At 38.4% G+C, this 21,976-nt stretch overlaps 2 protein-coding genes across 2 annotated transcripts in view; one reads left to right on the top strand and one right to left on the bottom strand.

Moving 5' to 3' along the window:
- The window catches only part of FAM185A (family with sequence similarity 185 member A), a 45,687-nt gene extending 33,160 nt beyond the window's left edge, over nt 1-12,527 (top strand). Inside the window, exons 7-8 of the mRNA XM_013943539.2 lie at nt 1,936-2,070; nt 10,884-12,527. Coding sequence (XP_013798993.2) covers nt 1,936-2,070; nt 10,884-10,999 — 251 coding nt within the window. The 3' untranslated portion in view covers nt 11,000-12,527. The remainder of the gene's footprint in view (nt 1-1,935; nt 2,071-10,883) is intronic.
- A 342-nt stretch (nt 12,528-12,869) lies between these two features.
- FBXL13 (F-box and leucine rich repeat protein 13) overlaps nt 12,870-21,976 on the bottom strand; it is a 104,897-nt gene continuing 95,790 nt past the window's right edge. Inside the window, 2 exon segments of the mRNA XM_067316775.1 lie at nt 12,870-13,967; nt 21,139-21,302. Of these exon segments, the coding sequence (XP_067172876.1) occupies nt 13,832-13,967; nt 21,139-21,302 (300 nt within the window). The 3' untranslated portion in view covers nt 12,870-13,831.

Genomic DNA, 21,976 nt, shown 5'->3' with positions numbered 1-21,976 from the left:
GCAGAATTCTGTGGAACTGCCTTTTTTGCAATCTTCCTCTGCTTTCAGTACAGTTTATTCCATGGTGCTGATATATGTGTGTGCAGAGTGACAAACATCACCAGTTTACACTGCTTTTTTCCTGCCTTTTCCTGGTGAAATGTGGTGTCGTGTATTGAGACTCTAAACTTAAACAGGAAAGCAGAAAAATAGAGGTGAGAAGGCCTTCCCTAGCATTCTTTCTTATTTCCATTGAAAGCCCCGATTATATTTTGTTAGTCCCAATTTGGCAAAAACCACTCTACAGTGGTTTTTATACTCAACTTGGGCATCATGTCAGATGGTTTGGATACTTTAAATGAGCGTGATTATTTGGTACCTTCTCTGGTTATGTGTGAGATGATGCCACCCTGGCAGTTCCTGGTAAAAAAACCTAGCAATTAGCTAGAAGGAAAATAATGAAGGAAATGTGTTGAAGTCACTTGTGTGCCATTCTTCTGTATGTGTTATTCTCGTTCCATTTGTGGGAAGAAGTATATTTTTATATGATTTCTTAGTTACCTTTTGAGTCAATAATAACATGCATCTCTTTGAGTAGTAAAATGGAATGTATTTAATAAAAAAATAATTAATGTTATTTTCAAAACATTGCCTGACATCTGTTCTGGCAGCATAGTTTAGTAAAGGCAAAGTTGATGAAGTTCTGTTTTCATTTACCCTGTAAATTCAGAGTAACTGCTGACAACTGCTGAGCAGAAAATGTCCCATTCGTGAGAAATCAGCTGCATGTGTGTTGTATTTTGAGTCACATCATGGAGCTGTTCTCCAAAGAGCACCCAAAGATGAAGCCCTTTCCCCTTCCTTATGCTAAAGCTTTTGTGCATCCAGCAGAATTTAGGCCTAGATTATACTGGCAGTTATTTGTTCGTCAGGACTGTTAGAGGCGGCTGATTCTGCTGAATTTAAATTTCATAGCTAGGGTTGCTTTCTGACTGCTGCATAAATGTTTTAATATCAGTTTTCTGATCATGTCCTGATTGGGTTTATGGGGAATATTTAAAGAAACTTTTTAATGTTTTTCTGAAGTGAATGAAACTAGAGAGCCTATATACAGAAAGCGTGTTCTGAGTTCTGCTATTTTTAGTTTTAATATGTGAGACACAACTTCCAAACATTGTGACTGAGTGATTCCAAATAGGGCGAAGGCTGGCAGACTTGTGGCCCAGCAGTTGCCTTCAGTCTGCTGCATAAAGAGTTCATGTTTAGGAGAAGCAGAAGTCAGAATTTCCGCTTTTAATCTCAAAAGTAGAGTTATACAGAACACCAGAGCTGCGACTTTGTTAGTAGATTACATTTTATAGTGATACAGTTTCTAAGCCGGTTGGTCACTTTTGAGTCTGCATCTTTTCAGTCCTGTGAGGAGCTGGCCCTGCGCGGTACAGCAAGACACCTGCTATCGCTAACAGGACGTCAGTGGCATCTGACCGTTCCAGAGGATGGTTACGTTATTTATATAACATGCCGTGCAGTAGCTGGGTTAATCATCGAGTCCAGTCCCTTTTCCTTACTCAGGAATGTGGATCTATATGACCAGAAAATGAAGCTGGAGCAGTAATGCTCTCGATCTGTTATATTTTCTTCCTATCTCGAGGTTCCCAGGATCATCCTTGCAGTAAGGTCTTCTAGTGAGAGCTGTTGCTAGCACTATACATCAGTGTTAGCTTCCATGCCCGCTAGGAAATACTGTAGCACCGTTTTATGCATGTTATATATAGTATTCTGGTTATGATAAATGAAACTATCCTTGCTTATTTTTTCCAAGACAGAAAGAAAGATTACTGTGTCTGAAGACTCTTAAAAAATGGGGTGATTTGCCTCAAGTTAGCTAAATTGTTGCCTGTTTCATTCTTTGATCTGGATGTTAATCTAACTATCTTTCATTTAAATTTACCCCAGGTTCTATTACAGTCAAGGTCCCTGCCTCTCTCAAAGCTTATTTACAATTGTCTGGGAGAAAAGTGGATGTGAGCTCAGAGATCCGGTTAGAAGAAACACAAAGTGCCTCCAAAGATGATCACGTAACTATAAGTGGTAAGGCTTACTAATTTTGGCTCTCAGTAAATGTCTGTCTGGCATTAGTCAAAGGTATCCACATTTTCTTGGGGTTTTATTGCTCTTGGCCTCTTCCTGTTTGGTCTGTTTCAGCTGCAGTGGTTTGCTTGTGCCAGTGAACTCCCCACGTTACTAGATGGATTTTTCATTTTGTTTGGTAAATGACTTGTGAATACAAGTGACTATTTCTCTAACAAAAATCTTAGAGGCAAATTCATCCTCAGCATAATTCCAGTGAATCTGGGAGAAGTAAACCAGGGTATGAGTTTGACCCATGGCTTTTTAATTTGTTTAAAACATTCCTAGAATTTATTGTTGGCTTAGACAATCTATGTCTATTGAAAATCTACTGAAAAGTTTTCTCTGTGTCTCTGTCAAAAAAACAGAATAAAAGGTGCGTATGGCATATTTATAAATAAACATTTTAAATGTTAAACAGTGCAGGATGGGCTGAGAAATGCTGGGTGGGAGATGGCCAGGAAAGAACAGAAGGAGCTGGAGTGCAGAGGAATAGAGGGTATGTGGAAAGGCCCCTTGTAATTACTGGAAACGTTCCTCTACCAGTTCTAAAATTGAACTTGGCAATCCCCAACTCTTGCTGTTCCCTGCTTTATTCTAAAGTTGTACAATTTGTTGTCAGGGTGTATATTTCCCTCTTCCTCTCCTGACTGGTGCATCTAGAAGCTATGTCTGTTGCTGTTACCAATTACTCCATCTGCTTAAGAGGCAAGGTTAGTGTAAGGGGTCTGAAGGCTCCAGCTTTCCTTGTGAACGTGTCTTGTCAGTGTGACCTGATATGAAAACAGATTGAATGAGGCTTTGGTTTTTCTTTGCTTTAAAATCTAAGGAAATACATGCAAAACTTCTTTTCTTCCCCTACATAAAAATGATAATCCCAAAGTTAGGAAATGTTAGAAGCATTCCTCCATAAACATAATATGGAGCCTGTGTATGTAATACAATAGTCTTGAAATGTATAGGCATATCTCTTCCTGCCTTGAACAGTAACTAGCACTTAAATTTACTAATAGTTATTAAATACAACTTTTTAAAGACCATGTTTAAAACTCCTCAGGCTGGTAAACTTGGAAGGACCCCAGATTCAAGCAAAGTTCCATGCAATGTATCACTTCAGCAGTAAAACACCACATTTCCCAGTGAATGGGACCTCTGGCTGGTCAATCATCTTGTTACTCTGGCAACATTAAAGATAAGAGTAATGTTTCAAATATACACAGCTGAATTGCTTTTTTGGTTTCATGATCCAGTCAGTGTTTATGTAGGAGAGTCATCGCTGAAGCAGAAGCAATTTTCCAACCCACCATTCTGCGTCCAAATGATTTTGTCTGTTTAGGCCAGAAGCAGCTCTGATTAGTTAACCCTCAAATATGCATATCCCAAAGCTATGGAAATTGGTGAGAATTACACACAGACAACAGCCTTTGGCCACTGACTATCAGTTGTTTAAAGAGGTTAGAGCATTCCTCAAAAACAATTAAATATAGATCTAAATTTATCTGGATACAGATGAATGAAAACTAGACCCTGAAATGTATTTTCAGCAAGATACAACTGAACTAATCTAATGCTGGCCTGAAGTGATATATCTTCATCCATCTTTATACCAGGCATTTAGCTTCATTGATTACTAGGGCCACATAATGTAACCAATGATTTATAGCAGCTCTCTCCTGCCCTTTTCTTCTTTGCTAGTCAATAAGAAGCTAGAAACCTGAAGGGAGATGAAGTAGGTGGCTTTGGAATGTGCTTTGCTCCTTTCTTACCCTTTTGAAAACAGGGCCTGCCCTTTCTTGGCCAAGGCAGTAGCATCCTTTGGCAAGGCAGGGGAGACGCTTCCTGCTTCTCTTTCTCTTGACCTTATCCCGTAGAGACAGTGTATTCTCCCTGCAGGACAAGCAGTTGTCCCCTCACTCTGGACAATCTCTTCTTCACAGAATTGATATTTAAGCATTTTCTTGTACAAGTTGATTCTGAAATCATTTAAAATCATCTAATACCATTTTTATATCATGAAAACCTTATTTTTTTGCTGGAGTTTTAGGTACAGAGTCTATAGCTGTGCTTCTGCTGCAGCTAAAGAAATATAAAAGGGGGAGAGGAGAGGGTATGTTGCAAAGTGGAAAAAAACTTGTATCATAAGCGGATGATAATTTAGATTTTTATGATTCTGAGGTCAAAGGTTCATTTAAAAATAGGCAGCTTTTCAGAAGCTGGCCAGTTCCCACGTGGCTAATGCAGGAACTGGCTGCTTTCAGGCTTTTACTTGCCTCTGGGAGTGCAGTGTGAGACGGTAGAGTTCTCCAGTGAGAAGATGGGGTAGAATTTTATGATTTGGGTAAATTTGTACCTAGTCTACCTCCTGCTCCAGGAAAGCCTTCCCTGCTGCTGTTGTAGCAGTTACAGCTTATGTCATCACCTTGCTTCAAGACTCCCACCTCCACACTGATGGAAGAAGAAAACAGGCTGTGAACCCACTGACAGTCACATCCAGGATTTTGCGAGGTAGCCAAGAAATAGACCTGAATTTAGTCATAGCAAGAAGATGAAGCTGAAGTGAGCGCTTCAGAGGCAGAGTGATGAGGGTGTAAAAAAGGCATTTTGCTCCTTTTAGGAGAAGGAGGGACTTTCCTGCAGAATTGGGACACTTGCCACGGGAAGGAAGTAGAGAACACTGCCAGGGTTTGTACTCTTCAGAGTAATTTGCAAGGAGAAGGCATCTGTTCTCACTGACATCAGTGGACACTTTTGAAAGTAGTATGTATGATATAACGGAGTTTATAAAAGCGGATTGTTCATGCTAAGCACTGGTCCAGCTTCCTGTGAAAGCATTTGTTAGGCTGTCTAGTTTGAGAGTGCTCAACAAACTCCAAAAATTTATAATGGTAATCATGTCAGGACATTCTTCTCCTTCCCCTGGCAAAGAGTGCAGGAAGAGAGGATTCTGCTTATCAGCAGGCTCTGTAGCCTAACCCCTAGCCCTTGCTGCTAGAGGTCTGTGCCTCCCCATTTCTCCAAGTCTGCATGTATTCCTAAATCAGCTGATTTAAGCAGCCTGTGGAGATTATTAGCTATCTCTGGAACTATGTATGCTAACAGGAAGGAGAGTAGGCAGATACGTGTCAAATATTTAAGCAGAAAAGAAGCTTAGGAGACTATCAAGCTGAAGAGGCTACAAGCCTGTTGAAGGGCAGGATTAAAATTCGATCTTGATTTCCATACTTTTTCAGGCCATTTGTCCAGTAAGTTCTTCGTAAGTACAAAGTACTAAGGTAGGAATAATTACCTGTACAGTCACTACAGAAGGAATATTTCAACAGAAACATCAGTTAAACAGGAAACAGTAATCTTAAATGATTGCAAAAAATAAACATCATAATAGTGTGTGTTAACAGAAGTGATCTTTGTAATCAATTGGCTTTACCTGGCGTTAGTAATACTCTGCTTGATTGTTGTCTCCAATTTTGCATACTGCACTTCGAAAAGGATGTTGACAACTCTAAAGACTCCAGAGGAGAGTGCGTGATCAGAGGCCTAAATAATGTGATTTATGAGGGAAGATGTAAAAAAGTGTTTTTTCTTAAAGAAAAGAAGACTGAGGGAGGAGACACTTTTCAAGTATGTAAGGAGTTGTTGCAGAGATAAAAGGAATAAACATCTCTCTGTCCACTGGTAATGGGAGACTTTATGGGCAGTAAAACTTAGCTGAATAGTAAGATAAACTTTCTGATAGTAAGTAATCGTCTGGAGAGGCTACCGAATCTACAGTTCTGCAGATTTTGAAAAACAAGCTAGACAAGCACATCAAGTTAAATATAATGGATCCTCAGGAGATTGCTTTCAGCCCTGTTTTCTCTTGTCCTAAGTTGATGTGGCCATCTGTTCCCACCTACTCTGAAGTGACTCCAGAGGCAGGTTATGAAGGATATGAGTGGATAAATTTGGGGAGTAAACAAATGCAGGCAGTGGGCAGTTCCCCCCACTTGCATTGCCAGTTGATGTGTTGACAACTGTAAGCTCACTGGAAGAAGTCTTGCAATCATGTAGCGACTTTCTTTGGATCCTTGTAGCTCATGGTGTCAATTTCCAAATCAAACTGCCTGGAATATAATCAGGTTTTTACACCATGTAAATCTTCTAGCTCTGAGTGGTGCCAAGGACTGATCTGGTTCCAGATCTTTTTCTGTCCTAGGCTGCAGTTCTAGTTCCAGGTTCATATTCAGCAGCAACCTTTGACCTGATGCCATCAGTTTGCTTAGTGCCGAGTGAGATTTCAACTTTGGCAGTCACTTGTTACTCCATCTGGTTTTCAGCGCTTGCATGAGTTACCTTGGTGGAAGTCCCACAGTGTCGCAGGCGTTCCTTGGTGGCCATGGATATTTGTCTTTGCAGGTTACTGTGTCTCTCTGTTCTTCCTTTCTCAAATTGGCAAACGAGCCTCTTCCTTCATATTTTTCTGTCCTCTTACAAAGTACGTGTTGTTTGGGAATGGTTGTCTTCTCTCAAGAACAGGAGACATATTTGCTCTGTATTTCATCCAGCATTACAATATTTGCAGCACTTAACAGGATTTTTAGCTTTTATTACTAATCCCACCCATCTACAGCAGTATAGCTTTCCTAAGCTACATATGAATAGTCCCTCTCAGAGCCTTGCCTTCTGGTAACTATGCACACAGGTAATATCTTCTTTCACATCAGCTTATACCTTCCCTCAGATCTCTAACCTGGGCATGGAGAGGAATCTCTCTTTGTTTTCTTTAACCCTTTTTTCCTGTGAAAGTTTCCAGATAGTTGTTGCCTCCTCCTTCTGTGGGGTGAACCAATATCAGAACTCCTTAGACAACCTTCTTCCTCACATGCCTCTGGAAAGACCAAACTTGCCTAATTACTGGGTGTTTTTGAAAAGACAGGTATTGTCTTATCTCTGCCTTTTCAGGTTTCTCCATGAATTTAGTTAGTCTTTTCACTCTGGTTTCCAGATAGATTGTGATGAAAGACACCTTTCTCCTTAGGGACAGACACTCATTCAAGCACAGACGGAAATAATAAAGGTTTCGTGTGTGTGTGTGTGATATTAAGCCTGGATTTTCCTCTGAAATGTGTATGGGATTTAGACAGATTTTCCTCCCATAATCTCCTCCAGCAATAACTGATTTCTCACTAGACACAGAATGGCTCCTCATCCCATGGTCCTGGCAGAGCTGCCTATGAAATGCTCGCCCTTTAGGATTTCTCCAAAGTTCAGCTCACCAGTGTGCAAGGAGGATTTGATTGCATGAGCCTTGGGTGCCACGTACAAGGCTTTATGGATGTATTTATTGCTTTTCTTATCTGGAATTCAGTATTACTTACTTTATATGTTTTTAGCTGCACAGAGTTCCAGGATTAAACCCAAATACAGTTGAAGGGGCAGTGAATGACATGAGGCAAGCAACCAGTCGTTAAAAGGGAAATAACTGAAAGATTTTTGCATCATGGCAGTGCTTGAAACTTAATTTTCTTCTGAAACATAGCAGCTGCCGAAGCGTAGCACTTTGCAGCTGACTCATCTCTGTTGTGTTTGGAGTTAGTTCTCATCCCAGGAGCAGCACTGTTTATTGTTGTGACCGTGATTATTTTCTGTGTTCTCTTCAAAAATTTCCGTCTTTCCTAGAAGCAATTGTTATTGAATCTTTGCCACTAGAATTGAGTGGAAAGAACTTTATTTTATAGTTTCACAGTGTCCCTCTGAACACTGTCCCTCTGTGAAGCCTTGATCCTTAAGCAGTATCTTTAAAAAGCAAACAAAAACCCTAGGTTGTATCTGGAAAAGATTACATTTCTTCTAGTCAAATAGCAAGTTCATCCAACTTCTTAAAAACACATTAGATAAGATGCTATCCTACAGATTTTTATTGGTTTCAGCTTGCATTTAACTCAAGCCGCTCACAGTCTTTTGGAGACACACCACAGCCCTAACAATACTAGTGAACAACCTTAGGTTATCTCTGAACAGATGAGAATATAAGTTTAGAGTTAAAATAATGTTTCTCCATCTAACAGTTATACATGCTTTGAAATTGAAGAATCTAAGGTTTGAATCTTGATTGCAAGTGTTAATTTCCTAATTTTGCACACATTTTCTCCTGAAAAAATTTGTTCTCTTGGGATTCAAAACTTGTCCTGTCTTATCCCTTCACACATTAAGGATTTTTTAATTTGGAGTAGTTTTGCTCTCATTTTGCATTTAAAATATGCCCATTTTTATATGTTTTATTATTTGAAAGTAGAATTCTTTTTAACTTCTCCAGTCTTCAGGAAGGCAAACAAACAAATGATCAATACTTACCTTTGGAAAACTCTACACAGTTATTTTCTGCCTGTTAGACATGCATAGAAATTTTTTTTCCTAGCTGTTAAATTGCAAATGTGGCCATGTCACACACCGCTGCATCTAGCTCTTTCTGAACTCGTACTGTTGTCTTGACTGATGGGTTTTGAAATGAAATCCTTTCTTTTCCTGTCAACAATCCAAAAGTCTGCTGGCTTTTGTGATTTGATCATGCTAGCAAGCTCATCCTCAAAATCCACTCTCATGGTATTCACAGTACAGGCAGTAATTATAGTTAAAACCAAACTCTGATCAACAGTTTTCCAACGAACACTTGTTGCTTGATTGGAGCCTAATACACAAAACTAATTATCTTAAGTATGATTTGAACCTGCTACTGGCAATAGGCTTAATAACATTAAAATAGTTTTAAGATCCGCAACGCTAGGGAGCAGAACTTGATACTGACTTTACTGTGGGGAGTTTGATTTTTGCATTCCCTTCACAGGCAAATCTCCAAAAGAAGCATACGGAACAAAACATTTTTCCTGCGTTCACATAGGAAATACAAAATGAGAAGCAGAGCTAAGCCAATAACTCAACTTTGAAACAACCCTGATTAATTTGTTTCTGTGTTTCTTTAAAACTCTAACTTGTTAGCTAAGCTGTAGCAGGAAGCAAGCAGTGCATGAAACTTTATTCATCAGTACAGCTTATTCTGTGCTTCAGCATTTGTTCCTTCTACAGGAGTATAAGAGAGAGTGACAAAAATGAGAGAGAGGAAATGATCGGGACCAAACACTACTATTTGCAGTTTCTGGAAATCAGTCCCTGTCCTACACATTTGTTGTGTCCTCGCTCCTTTAAAAAAAAAAAAAAAAAAGCTACATTTTCACTGCTCTACAACTCTGTTAAGGGACCGGCTGAAATAATTTTCCTTTGCATTTCTTTTTCAGTTCATTTTTTGACACCTGGACGTACTTCCTGTTTAAAATTCAGCCTGATCTCATGTTTTAAGAGCTATCGCTGCTTAAAAGACAGATTTTTGTTTTCATTTCTGTTTCTCTGACACAATGCTATTGCAAATCAGTTGTTCAGAAAATCTTTCTGGGGAATCAAAGTTTCAGCAGTAACAGGTTTCATACAGATCACATTTTTCCAACTTTATGATAATCTTCATAGATTTAAGTCCATAATTAGATGGAGAGTAGAGCTGTGGGTTCTACCTTCTTGCAGCTGCCTTTTAGTAGGAAGGATACAGTAAGTGTGCAGTGTGGTTGCTCAAGATAACAGGAGTCTCAGTGAGGAGTGCAGAAATTGTACTAGGACATCTGCAAGGAGATCCTTGAAGGCGTTTTGGGGTCTGCTAACAAAGGATACTGAAATACCTCTTCATTCAGCGGGAGAACTGCACCAGTGTTGGACTCTTCTGAAAATCCTGTACTTGAGACAATATCTCGGCCTGCTAGTATATTGATGTGGTTTGGCCCATAATCTTAAACTAATCCCATTTAGCAGTACCACAGAGCTGAAACGTTATTGAAAAATTCTGGCCTGTAGACTAGAGTTGTGGAAACCAAGGCAGTGATGTCAGCTGGAGTCTTGCCATTGCTTTTGACACGGCCAGAATTTCACTTCAGCTGTGTTACAGGTCAGAGCAGAGCGTGTTTGCAAAGTTGCTTCAGAGCGCTGCTTCCTTGCCATCCCTCAGGCTCTGCCAGGCTCAAATGAGTTCTAAACTTAGTGTTTGTGCAACAGCAGATTCTAAAATAACAGTAAAAGATATTTTGTAAAGATAACCCAAAGCGAAGGCTGATCTTCTGATAAAGACACTGATTTGGAACTCAAAAGATCTCAGTTTAATTCCCAATTTGGTCATAAATTTTCTGTATAAACTTGGAAGGTCACTTCATCTCTCTGGGCCTCGGTTTCTTAACTGTAAAATGAGAATAATGGTGAATTATCTCCTTTGTCCATTATACAGTGAGCTTTTTATAGTATGATGCTGCATACTAAGTTAATGTCACACATGTAGATGATGGAGACCTTTCTGTTTTGTTAAGCCATTAGCATAGAAAAACAGTAGTAGCAACATGTCTGGTCATCCTGTAAATCAGATCTTACCCATGTTTCTTGTCCGTGTTTGCAACTGAGTTGAAAACTTTCCAAATTACCTAGCCAGAGCAGTGTTTAATGTATGTATATTTCCTAGCCCATAATAAAAACCTATGATATTATATAATAAAAAAATACACTGCTACAAATTTGTTTTGATAACATATTATGGGAAAGGATGAATGTGAAGAACAGTATCAAGAAGAAAATGACAGAAACTCCTGTTAAAACTGCATAAATTCTACCAAATAAAGTCTTGCAGTGTATTTTGAGGGAGCTTGAAAAAAGCTGATGTGAAGATGATGATCACTGCGTGTCACGTTAAACTAAGCAGAACTCTTTTTCAGGTCACATGAATCAGAGGAATGAAAAAGACAAATGGATTAAGGCTGATGCACAAAATGGCAAAGTGTCTCTTAAAAGCCAAAGCTGGATCCAGTCTGTCAAGCTGAAGATTACTTAAAGGTGAAATTAGGCCAAAGATATCAAATCAAGGGATCATAAAGTAACACTTCTGTAATATTATGAAACTTTGATACCTATTCTTATAATAAGATATAAACAATTTTGAAAATGAGGGCTTTTTAACCCAACATTTACCAATGACAATGGCTGGTGCTTAACGGGTGTATGGTACTGGTTTACTTTTCATACCCTTTAGGAACTACAAGATCTTACATATTTAGAATTTGTATAACTCGACTCACTTACCAAGCCAGTCTAAAAGCTGGTAACTTTCAAACAAAAGTTCAGAGCTATCGTAAAAGAAATTTTCAACACGATATTTGAAAATATGAAAACTTACTTCCAAGGTCACATGCTCTGCAAGCTATTTTATATTTTTAAATGAAATGTCTCATTACTGTGTGAGTTTTATTGGTTTATGCAAAATGCTGAGAATTTTCTTCGACCAAATTATTTATATCATGGATAGGATAAAACCACTTCAGGAACTGTAGTTCTTATTTGGTCGTCTTGTTTGGCATTTGACCCCTAAGCAATTTCTGCCTTATGTATAGGCACTGTATGTATAAAACTACCTACATGAAATTATAGAACTTGTTCCATGTCATCATGGGCCTCTTATTTGTGGATAGAAACAAGAAGTCTTGCTATGTGTACCACTGTCCATCTGCTAAGAAAAGCTTTTAAAATAAGCACTCAGAAGTGCAATGGGTCTGGCTGATTTCAGGGGAGAACATTCCACCAACTGGACTTCAGATAAGAGTCCTTCTAACATATGAACATTCCCCTAAAGTAAAAGTTATCAAAGAATGGAAGTATTGAGCTAATAAATGAGAACTATAATCTGGGTATTTGCTACATTTCCAGTGATATACTGTCAGCCTTGCATGACAGGACTGTAAGCTCTTTGAGGCAGAAAAGCAGAGCAGGAAGGTGAGGAAGGTTTGTATGCCCTGACCAAGAGACCATGACTGGAGGTTTTTGTGTTACCGTAATATAAACACGCAATAAAGTAAATTGAGCTTTTAAAAACTTTTCCATTTATATATTGTCCCTTATAATGCAAGTACTAAAATTTGTGTTTTAAATCTGAAATGTAATAATTCCTGCCAACTGAGTGGATAGAGAGAAACAAAGAAGAGTTCATAGTGTCAACAAAGGTTTTAAATGCATGAATGTTTGTATATACTGTAGATCATAATGGTACATCATAAAATGACCTCCTCCTTCCCCATGGAAAGTTTTATTGCCTCTTGCTAATGCACTCCAGTACTTACGGGCAGCATTTTTACTTTAATTCAAATTGGTTAAAGACTATATTCTGTTCCCCATTGCATGTACTGTTTGGATGGGATTGGCACTGATGTATATGGCAAATTATATCTATTTTTATATAAACACATACACTAATATATAAAACATTACTGTATTATTACTAAAATCAATATAATATTACTAGTTATTGCTAATTATTATTATACTACTGTTAAAAGATGTGAAATTAATAAATGTGTAAAAGTTTTAAATTTCCTGAAAATTTTTTCAAAGTAATACTTTCTGTGCACTGCTGCAGACACAAAGTACAAGAATCACTTCTAAATTCACACTGCACTTGAAAATAAAAACAATGTGGTAGATATTTCACAAAACAGAGTCCTTTCAATTGCCCTGATTTATCCTGAATACAAAGCCCATCAGCCTCAGTTGACTCAGTTGGACTGCTGCGTCAGCAATTTAAGGGAGAACATAAGAAAATATTCTTTCTTGCACTTTCAAATGTCAGCAAACTAATGCATTCATGTTCTAAAACTAGTTGCAATTAAATATTAGGATTGCTAGTTATTTGCTTAAAGAAGTTTAAGTAACAAGCAAATTTGTGCTACCACTAAAGCTACTCTGATTAAAATCATTCCAAGTTAGTAGATGTTGAGACCAGCTTAGAACATTACTGTAAAGGTCAATAATGAATTGAAGAAAGACAAATCTTTGGGAGTTTCCCCAAAGACCTATGAGTAATGTCTTGTTCTGCTATAATAAGGTGAAACTTTATATTTTTCTCTATACAAGGAAAGATTAGTGAGTTTCCAGTAATTAGAATCAGCAGTAAATCCCAGGTATGCTCCTTTTCTTTCTCCACTGGATGAGAAGATGATCTTATAGCAGGAGAAAAATCATCCTTTAACTCTTTCATCATCTGTGCTCCTTTATCTTTGATTCTCTTGACTGTATCAGCTGCCAGCTAGTCCACAATTCAGATCTGAAAATGTAAACTTCAACTGGCTTGGAGAGTTGAATTCTGAGCCTGGTAAGTCCTTTATGTGAACTAGTGCTGTGGGTGTGCAAGTGACTGCTTAAAAATAGAGAACTGTGCTAGATGTGCATTTGTAGCTGTGTATTACAGATAGGTAGTCATTTAAACACTCTTCTTGATGACAAACAGTTGTGTGAAGTGTGCAACTCTGGGAACTCAGGGTGTTTATGTCCTAGGAAAGACCTCCATGACAAATGAGAATCCCAAACACACATACATTTATTTATTGTTTACTCTGCATGAGACTACAAAAACTTCCAATTATTGAAAAATGAAGACAGCTTGAATCAACATCTGAAAGTTAGCAATGTCTTTTCAGTACAGCTGTCTTGCTTGAAGGCACACATGCTCCTACTAGAAAGATTTACAATGTATCCTTACTTATTCAGCAAAAAAGTTGTCTTTTATTAAAGGATTATTAATTTTAAGAAAAATATTCTAGTGTTCTTTTTATGTTCTATTGAAAAATAAGTGGAACTATAGAAGATGTTGTATAATTTTTCATTTTGAAGGATTTGTTTATTCAAGCTCTAACTTGTGTTTTTTGGTGAAGGTGAGTGTGTTACCATTCCTGTCGTACCCAACCCAGGGAGGAGGGTCAGCATCATTATGCTCTCGTTTCTCCAACTTGGCTGCGTATTTCAGGACAGCTTGTCTGCAACAAGAGTGAAAAAAAATTTTTTTTTTTCTTTTACAGAGGCTGTTTCTACAAAGAACAGCAAAAGCTAAGTCTAGTGATATAGAGTTCCTTGCTTTAACTGAAACTATCAATATTATAAGAGGTATCTTGGAAACTAGAAGAAAAGATAAGTCATTAGATCATAGTCACAAAATAAATTAGGTTGGAAGGGGCCTTTGGAGGTCATTTAATCCTGCCCAGCTCAAAGCAGATCTCATTAGATCAGGTGGCTCAGGGCTTTGCCCAGCGAAGTTCTGAATATCTCCAGGGATGGAGATTGCACAGCCTCTCTGGGCTCCTGTTCCACCCTTTGACCCACCCTCCTGATAAAAAGTAGTTTCCTTTCAGAATTCTACATATGCTGGCTTGTGTCTGTTACCTCTTGTCCTCCCTGTGTGCACCTCCGAGGATGGTCTGTCTCCTCCTCTGTATCCTCTGATCAGGTAGTTGTAGAGAGTGGTAAGATCCTCCCCACCCCGAGCATTCTCTTCTTTAGGCTGAACAAACCCAATTCTCTCAGCCTGTCTTTATATATTGTGTGCTCCAGCCCCCTAAAAATCTTGGTGGCCCTTACCTAGACTTGCTCCAGTTTGTAAATGCCTTTTACTGAGGAAAATGAGGATCTTTGGAACTGACTGCGAGTAGGCTATACCATTGGAATAACGGCATTGTGGTTTGAAGAAGGCGTAACACCAAACAAAACAGATAAACCAGTTATACCAAAAGATGTCACAGAATCTCTCCAGAGTGGTGTTTCATACTTAAATAGGAAGGATATAGTAAATGGGCACGTCCCTATCTTTACACTGAGCCCTAAGATTTTTCTTTGCACAGTCTCTGTGGCACCTGCAAGTATGTTTTTACCCGTTCCATTTTCTCCTTTTACTTTTGCTTTACTGTTGCCTTTTTTTGCTTTCTTTTGCCTTCTTTTTTGCTTTTACTTTCCTTTTAGCTAACTTCATTGCTTTTCACAGAATCACAGAAGGGTTGAGGTTGGAAAGGACCTCTGGAGATCATCTGGTTCTACCATCCACCTTTTTTTAAAGCTCATTGGTTCTGAGGTTGAGTTGAGTACATTATGGTCAGTGTTACAGAGCCTGATTATTACTTGCACTAGCCCTGAGGACATCCCAAGGCTGTTTTCTGCAGGTTCTCTGGTAGCTGAACCAGGAGAGAATCATTTGTGGCATCCAAAAACATAGACTGTCATGTCCCACTGTTCTGCTTACCCAGTAGTAATGTCCCCCATTTTCTGTTTGCTTCCTACCTGTGCGTCCTCTGTAATCTCTCTCAGTATTTTGTCACCTCTACCCCTTTACAGTGTTTTATTAGAACACACAAAAAACCAAACTAGAACATGACACAGAAATAGGGGAAAGTCAGGGCTGCTGAGCAAGAGACCCTAAAAAGAGTCTCAAGAGCAGCTTACCAATACTGTGTTTTTTTTACCAGTCCACAACTTTAATTGGCTTCTTGGGCTAAAGAAACTCAGCCCTTCACTTAAAGTCTTTATGAACGTCTCTTTCTTTCCATCACTTCTGCGGCTTGGCTTTTAGCCTGCTCTCACTGCAAGGAGCACTTCTCACACCCTCCCCTCCTCCCTGGCTCTTGCCCACGCTCCAGAAAGCTCCCCCAGCTGTGCATACTCATGTGCTTGTTGGGGAAGAGCCAGCTCTCTACATCTCTTCTCCTCTTCAGATGATTCAACCTGATCTGGAGTCTTGCAGCCATAGCAAGGTAAACAGCCTTTCTCCCTGCTGGCCAATTTCCTAAGCTCTTTAACAGAATGTAAAGTATGGCATCTAGACAATATTAGAGAAAAATCCAAACTAGAGAGGTGTGTTACCTGCCAATAATGCTACTATAATGTTCATATTTTTTTCCAAAGTGAAAACCATGAAGATGGTTACAAAAGAAGCTGATATCTGCAGCTGTAATGCTAGCACCACCACGGCAGGAAAGGGGTGGCAACTGCAGGATATTTTTGTTTCAATTTAACACTGACACGCTGTATTAAACACATGAATGCAAGGCTGTATGTATTTCTATATTAGGGAGGCCTGTGCTATTGAGGTATGTGTGCACAACTTATATGAGGGACTGTAAGCTATAAAATAAAAATCAACTCATCCAAGTCCAAATTCCTGTTTTTCATGGAAACGGCAATGTATGATGGCTGTCTGAAGCATGCATAAAGGGGAGCTGTTGCTATTTTTTGGAAACTTATGCTGCCCCATGCCTGGAGCTACAATTGATTAGTTTGCCAGAAACAGCCATTCATTAATCATCAACACATGGCAAAATGCATTGTTTATTTAAGATATACTGTACAGATGAAGTATGTTCATCTATTTATATAGTGTCTTGCAACCAGCACAGTAGAGTCATCTTTGGAAGCAAATATCTCTTGATATAAGTCAGATAAAATTACTGGATGAAGCACATGGCTTGAGCAGAGCTGAGATATATAATTCAATCCTTACCCAAAGTGTCTGTGTATGGCTTCAATCCCTTTTACTAAGAGGGGTTAGCTAGGAAAGGCAGATCTGCATCAGGATCTGAATTCTGAGCCATTCCAAAATTCAGAAAAGTTTGACTGTGGGTCCATTATAATTAAAAGCAGAGGTCTTGAAAAAGACATTTTGAGATGAGGTTACAAAAAGTAATCTAGACTAAAGATGAATGGAAAAGAAAAGCTTAAACATGGAAGAACTGTTTATAGTGCAAAACCAGGAGAAACTAAGCTGAAGAAGCAAGTGGAAGGCAGGCAGGTAACAGGAAAAGCAGAAAGCACGCTGCAAGCATCCTCCAGGTTATGTAAGCGGGATAGGGCTACATAAAATCTCAAGGATTTGGAGGTCTGTTGTCAGCTGCAACAGTTGTATAACAATACAACATTTTGTGGCATCTAGTTCAAATGCACATGAAGGCTGAAACTTGGCACTCCAGGAACCTCCATTAAGCAGTAGGTTTCTACCCATATCACATCTGAAGATCAATTTACAGTGAGTGGGAATAGAGTGGGTTAGGTTTTTTGGTTGCTTCTTCAAGAGAAAACTTGAGAGCAATTATTCTTGGTCCTTTATCAGATCATGTTTAGGCTGCCTTCATTTCTGATTACATGTGTGTTGGACTCCCAAATCCTTCCTGTCTAGTCATTCATGAGACCTTAATATGTGAATAATACTTAGGAAATTCTGCTTTTTCAGGAAAACAGAGTTCCTGTTCCTTTCTAATCAACAGCAACAATCAGAAAACAAAAACAAAACAAAAATCAAAATGTCCTTCAAATGGCAAATGTGTTGTAGCTATTAAAGACCAATGTAATTTTGGTTTAAAAGGCAAAAATTGTAAAAGTATTTGTTGATGAATCACTTGTTAACAAAGCAGTCACGAGTTTAAAAGAAATGTAACTGATTTCACATGAGTTCAGACAAGAACGAAGGAAATAATTTTGCTCTCAAAGAAGAGCTTTTGATGGAACTGAACTGTTAGTGCAGACGATGCCCGTTTGGTTCACAGCACTCTGCTGGCTAGGGACAGCTTCCGATGGCAATGGCAGATTTCTCTTTCTGTTTTGCACTCAGAAAACTTAATGGAGAGCTACACTTTTCTCAGCACTTAGCTGACTTTAAATAGTACTTGTGAGTGTTTTGAAGTTTAAGGATTTTTTCTATAGTGAAGAGTGGTGTTTCTCTAAAGATGCCAGTGTATTATTTCTTAACTTGCAGGATTAGTCCTACGTGAATCACAGCTGATATTACCACTTCCTACAGAAATCATTTTTTAAAGGTGGTTAGTTAGGCCCCCTTTTCTCTAGCAGAAGAAATGAATTGTACCAGTATCATTTACTCCCACAGGCAGATTATCCATGATGCTTTATTGCATTTAGAAACAGGTTTAATTGACAGTTCATTAGCCTCTGAGTACAGAAATATGCAGCAGGATATCAGTCCATAGGCCTTTTTTTCCTTTTAACATTTAAATAAATCTGGCACCGGGCTAGTATGCTGGCAAATATAGCCTCGAATGCTACCCAATACTGGAAAGAATGGACAATTTATATGCTCATAACGGTTTTCTGTGAGGCTGCATTGGACTGAAACTTTAAGAATTTTGTGTTTCCATATGTTTTCTATTTTAATCTAACAAAACAGTAAAAATAAAACTGAAAAAGAATGTGACACATGACATGAGATATGCCTAAATATTTGCAAGGCTGAGTCTAAAGAGATGCCTTCTAGGACTGGTTAGTGTTTAATAATAAATGATAGGGAATCCCTTTGGCAAAATGAAGTATGCATGATTTATAGATTTTGTGGGACAATTTAAAATTAAAAACATATTTCTTCTATTACTTATCTAGAATCTAAGCCACTAGCATGTTTAGTTCTCAAGATTAATTCGATTACATAGATGTCCTTTTCCATTTTCCCAAATAGGAATCTCTGAAATGTTAGTGTGTTTCAGGCCTGTAGAACATAAATCACATTTGAAAACAGCCTTTTTCTCTACATTTTATGAAAAATCTAAGAACCCTATGAAGGTTGAATAAGGCTTTAAGAGTTAGTCTGAAATCAGAGAGTGGGGGCTGTTTATTTTGGTGACAATTCATTGCTTATTATTCATTAATAAAAACATAGAGGTTGTGAATGAGATGCATGATTTTATAAACATATATTGTGAGCTACAAATGACAATATTGTCATTGCTGAAAATCTGCAGCAAGATTATTAAAGGTTTAAAATCACTGCTGTACTGTGCTTTGCTTTGAATGCAATTATTGGTAAAAAGCCAACATTATTTATCAGCTTCCCGGTGTTGGTCTTGAACTATAATAAAACACAAAGATTTTTAGAAAATATGACACGTGTAAGATGTGGCATATATCTGAACCTAACTGTGAACTCCCTCTTATTTTTTGAATATCATTCCATCTAATGACAATTTTACAGTCTGTGTTGAAAAGCCACTCTGATCTCGATATGCCTCAGTCTACTCCGCAGACTGCCTAGGTCAATCAAGGGAGGTTCTTCAGACGTGTCAGAAAGAAATAGAAAAAAAAAAATCACCAGTGCTGAATTTTTCTGCATGATTGATCCACCTGAGAGTTTTTGTCCCAGACTCAGACGACATGAGGTAAGAGTTTCCTTTCATTGAACATTTGGTGCAAAGGGTTAGAGACTAAGAAAGGAACCATCCACCTTCACCTGCCAGAAAATCTGGCTGGAGAAAGTAAACTTAGGGAAGTTTGCCTAGTTCTAACATGCTGACCAGACTTCAGACTCACAAAAAGGGGAAAGATAACACTGGGTGGAGAAGTGTCTGATGGCTGTTTTTTGTTTTGTAAAGATCTATAACTCTCTGGGGCTTTCTTTACAGTAAAAATAACTGGTTGGGAAATTCCTTGGCAGAGTCAGAAGACTTTAATCAGGAAGTTCAGTGAACCCATACAGCATATGGGACCCGGAGGCAGAGATGTAATCCTGGGTATCCTGGTAATCCTGCAATTGCTACAATAATGTAAATGATTTTGTGAGAAATCAGGTGAGCTCTTTCATCATGGCTCAACATAAATTGGAACTCACCCAAATTTCTATTCCTACTACATCCCTCTGCTAAAGGAAAACGTATTAGCAACCAGAGCTCAAGAGGGGTCATACACTGTTTAGTGCTCTAGAGGTATGAAGGCACAGAAAAAGCAAGTACAATAATTTGGGTGTGAAGAGATAATCCCTTGAGGCTTAATAGGAAAAAACTAAATCTGAAAGTAGGGAGGAAATTAAACATTTATATGAAACATCCTTTCTGGAATGAAGAGTGCAATACTTTTAGAACATTTTTTTCAATTATTAGTGTTGCATACCACTCCTTCAAAACACTTTCCATAGCTAACAAGTATTTAATTAAAAGTAGATTTTTTGAGAAAGAAGTTTTGAGATGACATTAAGAAATCTAAAACAGAGAGAAAAAAGAGACCTGACAAGTAAGGAAAAGAAATGATAGAAGAATTGTCTGTGGCAAGATGATTAGAGGAAAATAAACCAATGAGGATTCAGAAAGCAGGAAGCACAGTGTAAATAGCTTTTAAGTTATTAAGTATCTGCATCAGTCTTTTATTTTCTACACTGACTACCAAACTGTGGAATGATTTAGTAGGGAACGCTCAATCTACAGTTGTCCTGTTAGATTATAGAGCTCTCCTAGTATGGATACTCTATGTAATCTAATGATACATAATACATTTCTTAATGAAGTAATAAAGTTTGATTAAGTTTTATACTCAAGTATGCCAAAATGCTAGAATTTAAGTTGTTTTCCAAACAGTTTCAGTACCTTCAGAGTGTCTGGCCTTGTACAGTTCTAGGTGTAAGGCAAATGGGCTGTGGTGCTCTTAATGCTTAGGAAGGCTGGTGGACTTTGGAGCTGCATCTTGGAGCCTTATATTTCAGATTGAGATCTTGGATCTTGGAGCCTTAAACCTGAAAACTCAGGTCTAAACCTGACCAAAACTGACTGGCTTTTGAATCCCATGTGGAATCCAGAGACTAGGTCCATTCACACCAATGGGAAAATTGAATTACATTGTGGTAGATGATGCTTTTTTGGAAAGATACATAAAAATATGTTTCACTTACACTTTTTGAAACTTTTCTTATGACACTTTGTCTCATTGGCTATAACCATGCTGCATTTTGAGCACATGCCCACATCCACACTCAAATCCACTTTTGCCAGATACTCACATTCAGTTTTGGGAAACGCAAACCCTCTGAGCTCAAATACACCCACCCTCAGTGCAATGGCTGAGAGCATTAGGCCCAGCCTGTTCTTCTCCCTCCTGTTCCATGTGCCTTTGAGGTGATATTCTGTGTCTGCACATTCTTTCCTAACCGAACGTTGTCTGCCATAAAGACAGATGGGGTCCCTATCTTCCTTGACTTCTGGCTGACTCTAGGATATGTAGATACCTACACTGAGCTATAAGTATCCTCAGGCTGCAATATGGACACACACACCCCTAGATAAAGGAGCAAGATGGCTCAAGCCAGATACCTGGCATGGCACCATGATGTCAGTGAAGACAGGCTTTATGTTTTGGGGTTTAAAACCATCTCTGAATTTAGATTAGAAAATACCCTCTTACTTGGTAATATTTCTACAGTACAGCATCTTGAGAATCTGGAGCTGCTTACAACCTTTCCAAAGATATTTCAGTGCTTTGTCAGTAAGATGAATGCAACCAGAGACATCCAAGAAACGGAGGAAACAGCAGGCTGCAGCCAAATATTCGATACATAGATCAGTCATCTGTAAATGAAGCAACAAAACACACATAAGATTACTGAAGAGTTTAAAAAAACCCACAGCACACAGTTTTACTAGCTGATTTGGAGGAAAATTGTATTTTAAAATACCTTGTGGAAGTAAAATTTAGCACAGCAGAATTCTGAATCTCAGCGACAGACTCTACAGGAGCGTATTGGGCATTACTTAAATGTGCTTCCAGTACATTCTGAAGTGTTGGATTTTTCACCTAATCAGAATGGTTTAACTTTCCCAACCCCATAATTCGGCATGTGCTGTACATGAGCCTTTAGCATTGTTCTTTCTAAACTATTAGGCTTCACTGTCTCGGAGTTTAGTGTATCAATTTTGTATCTCAGTTCTCCTATAAATGAATGCCTCACACTATGACTTTTCTAACATACAGATGTTTTTCTGTTCATCTGAAGTAGAGCTACTTAGTTTCACTTCACAGTTCCATTTTTCTAAACTGACATTCATTACCATTAATACTGGAAGTTCCGTTTGAGAAACACATGGGACAGAGTCTTCAAGGTACAAAAGCAGTCATGCAAGATACTTAATAGCTCCATTGACCTCAGCGGGAACAGTTATGAATAAATTATGCACATACTTTAATTACTGTGTTTAGTCAGTAACAAAAATCTAGAGGGGGACATGCTAAAGACCTATAAAAG

This window comes from Apteryx mantelli, chromosome 1 (assembly GCF_036417845.1).
Source record: "Apteryx mantelli isolate bAptMan1 chromosome 1, bAptMan1.hap1, whole genome shotgun sequence".
NCBI classification, from domain to species: Eukaryota; Metazoa; Chordata; class Aves; order Apterygiformes; family Apterygidae; genus Apteryx; species Apteryx mantelli.
The sequence above is the reverse complement of the archived record's forward strand: the minus strand, read 5'-3'. Positions and strand labels throughout refer to the sequence as shown.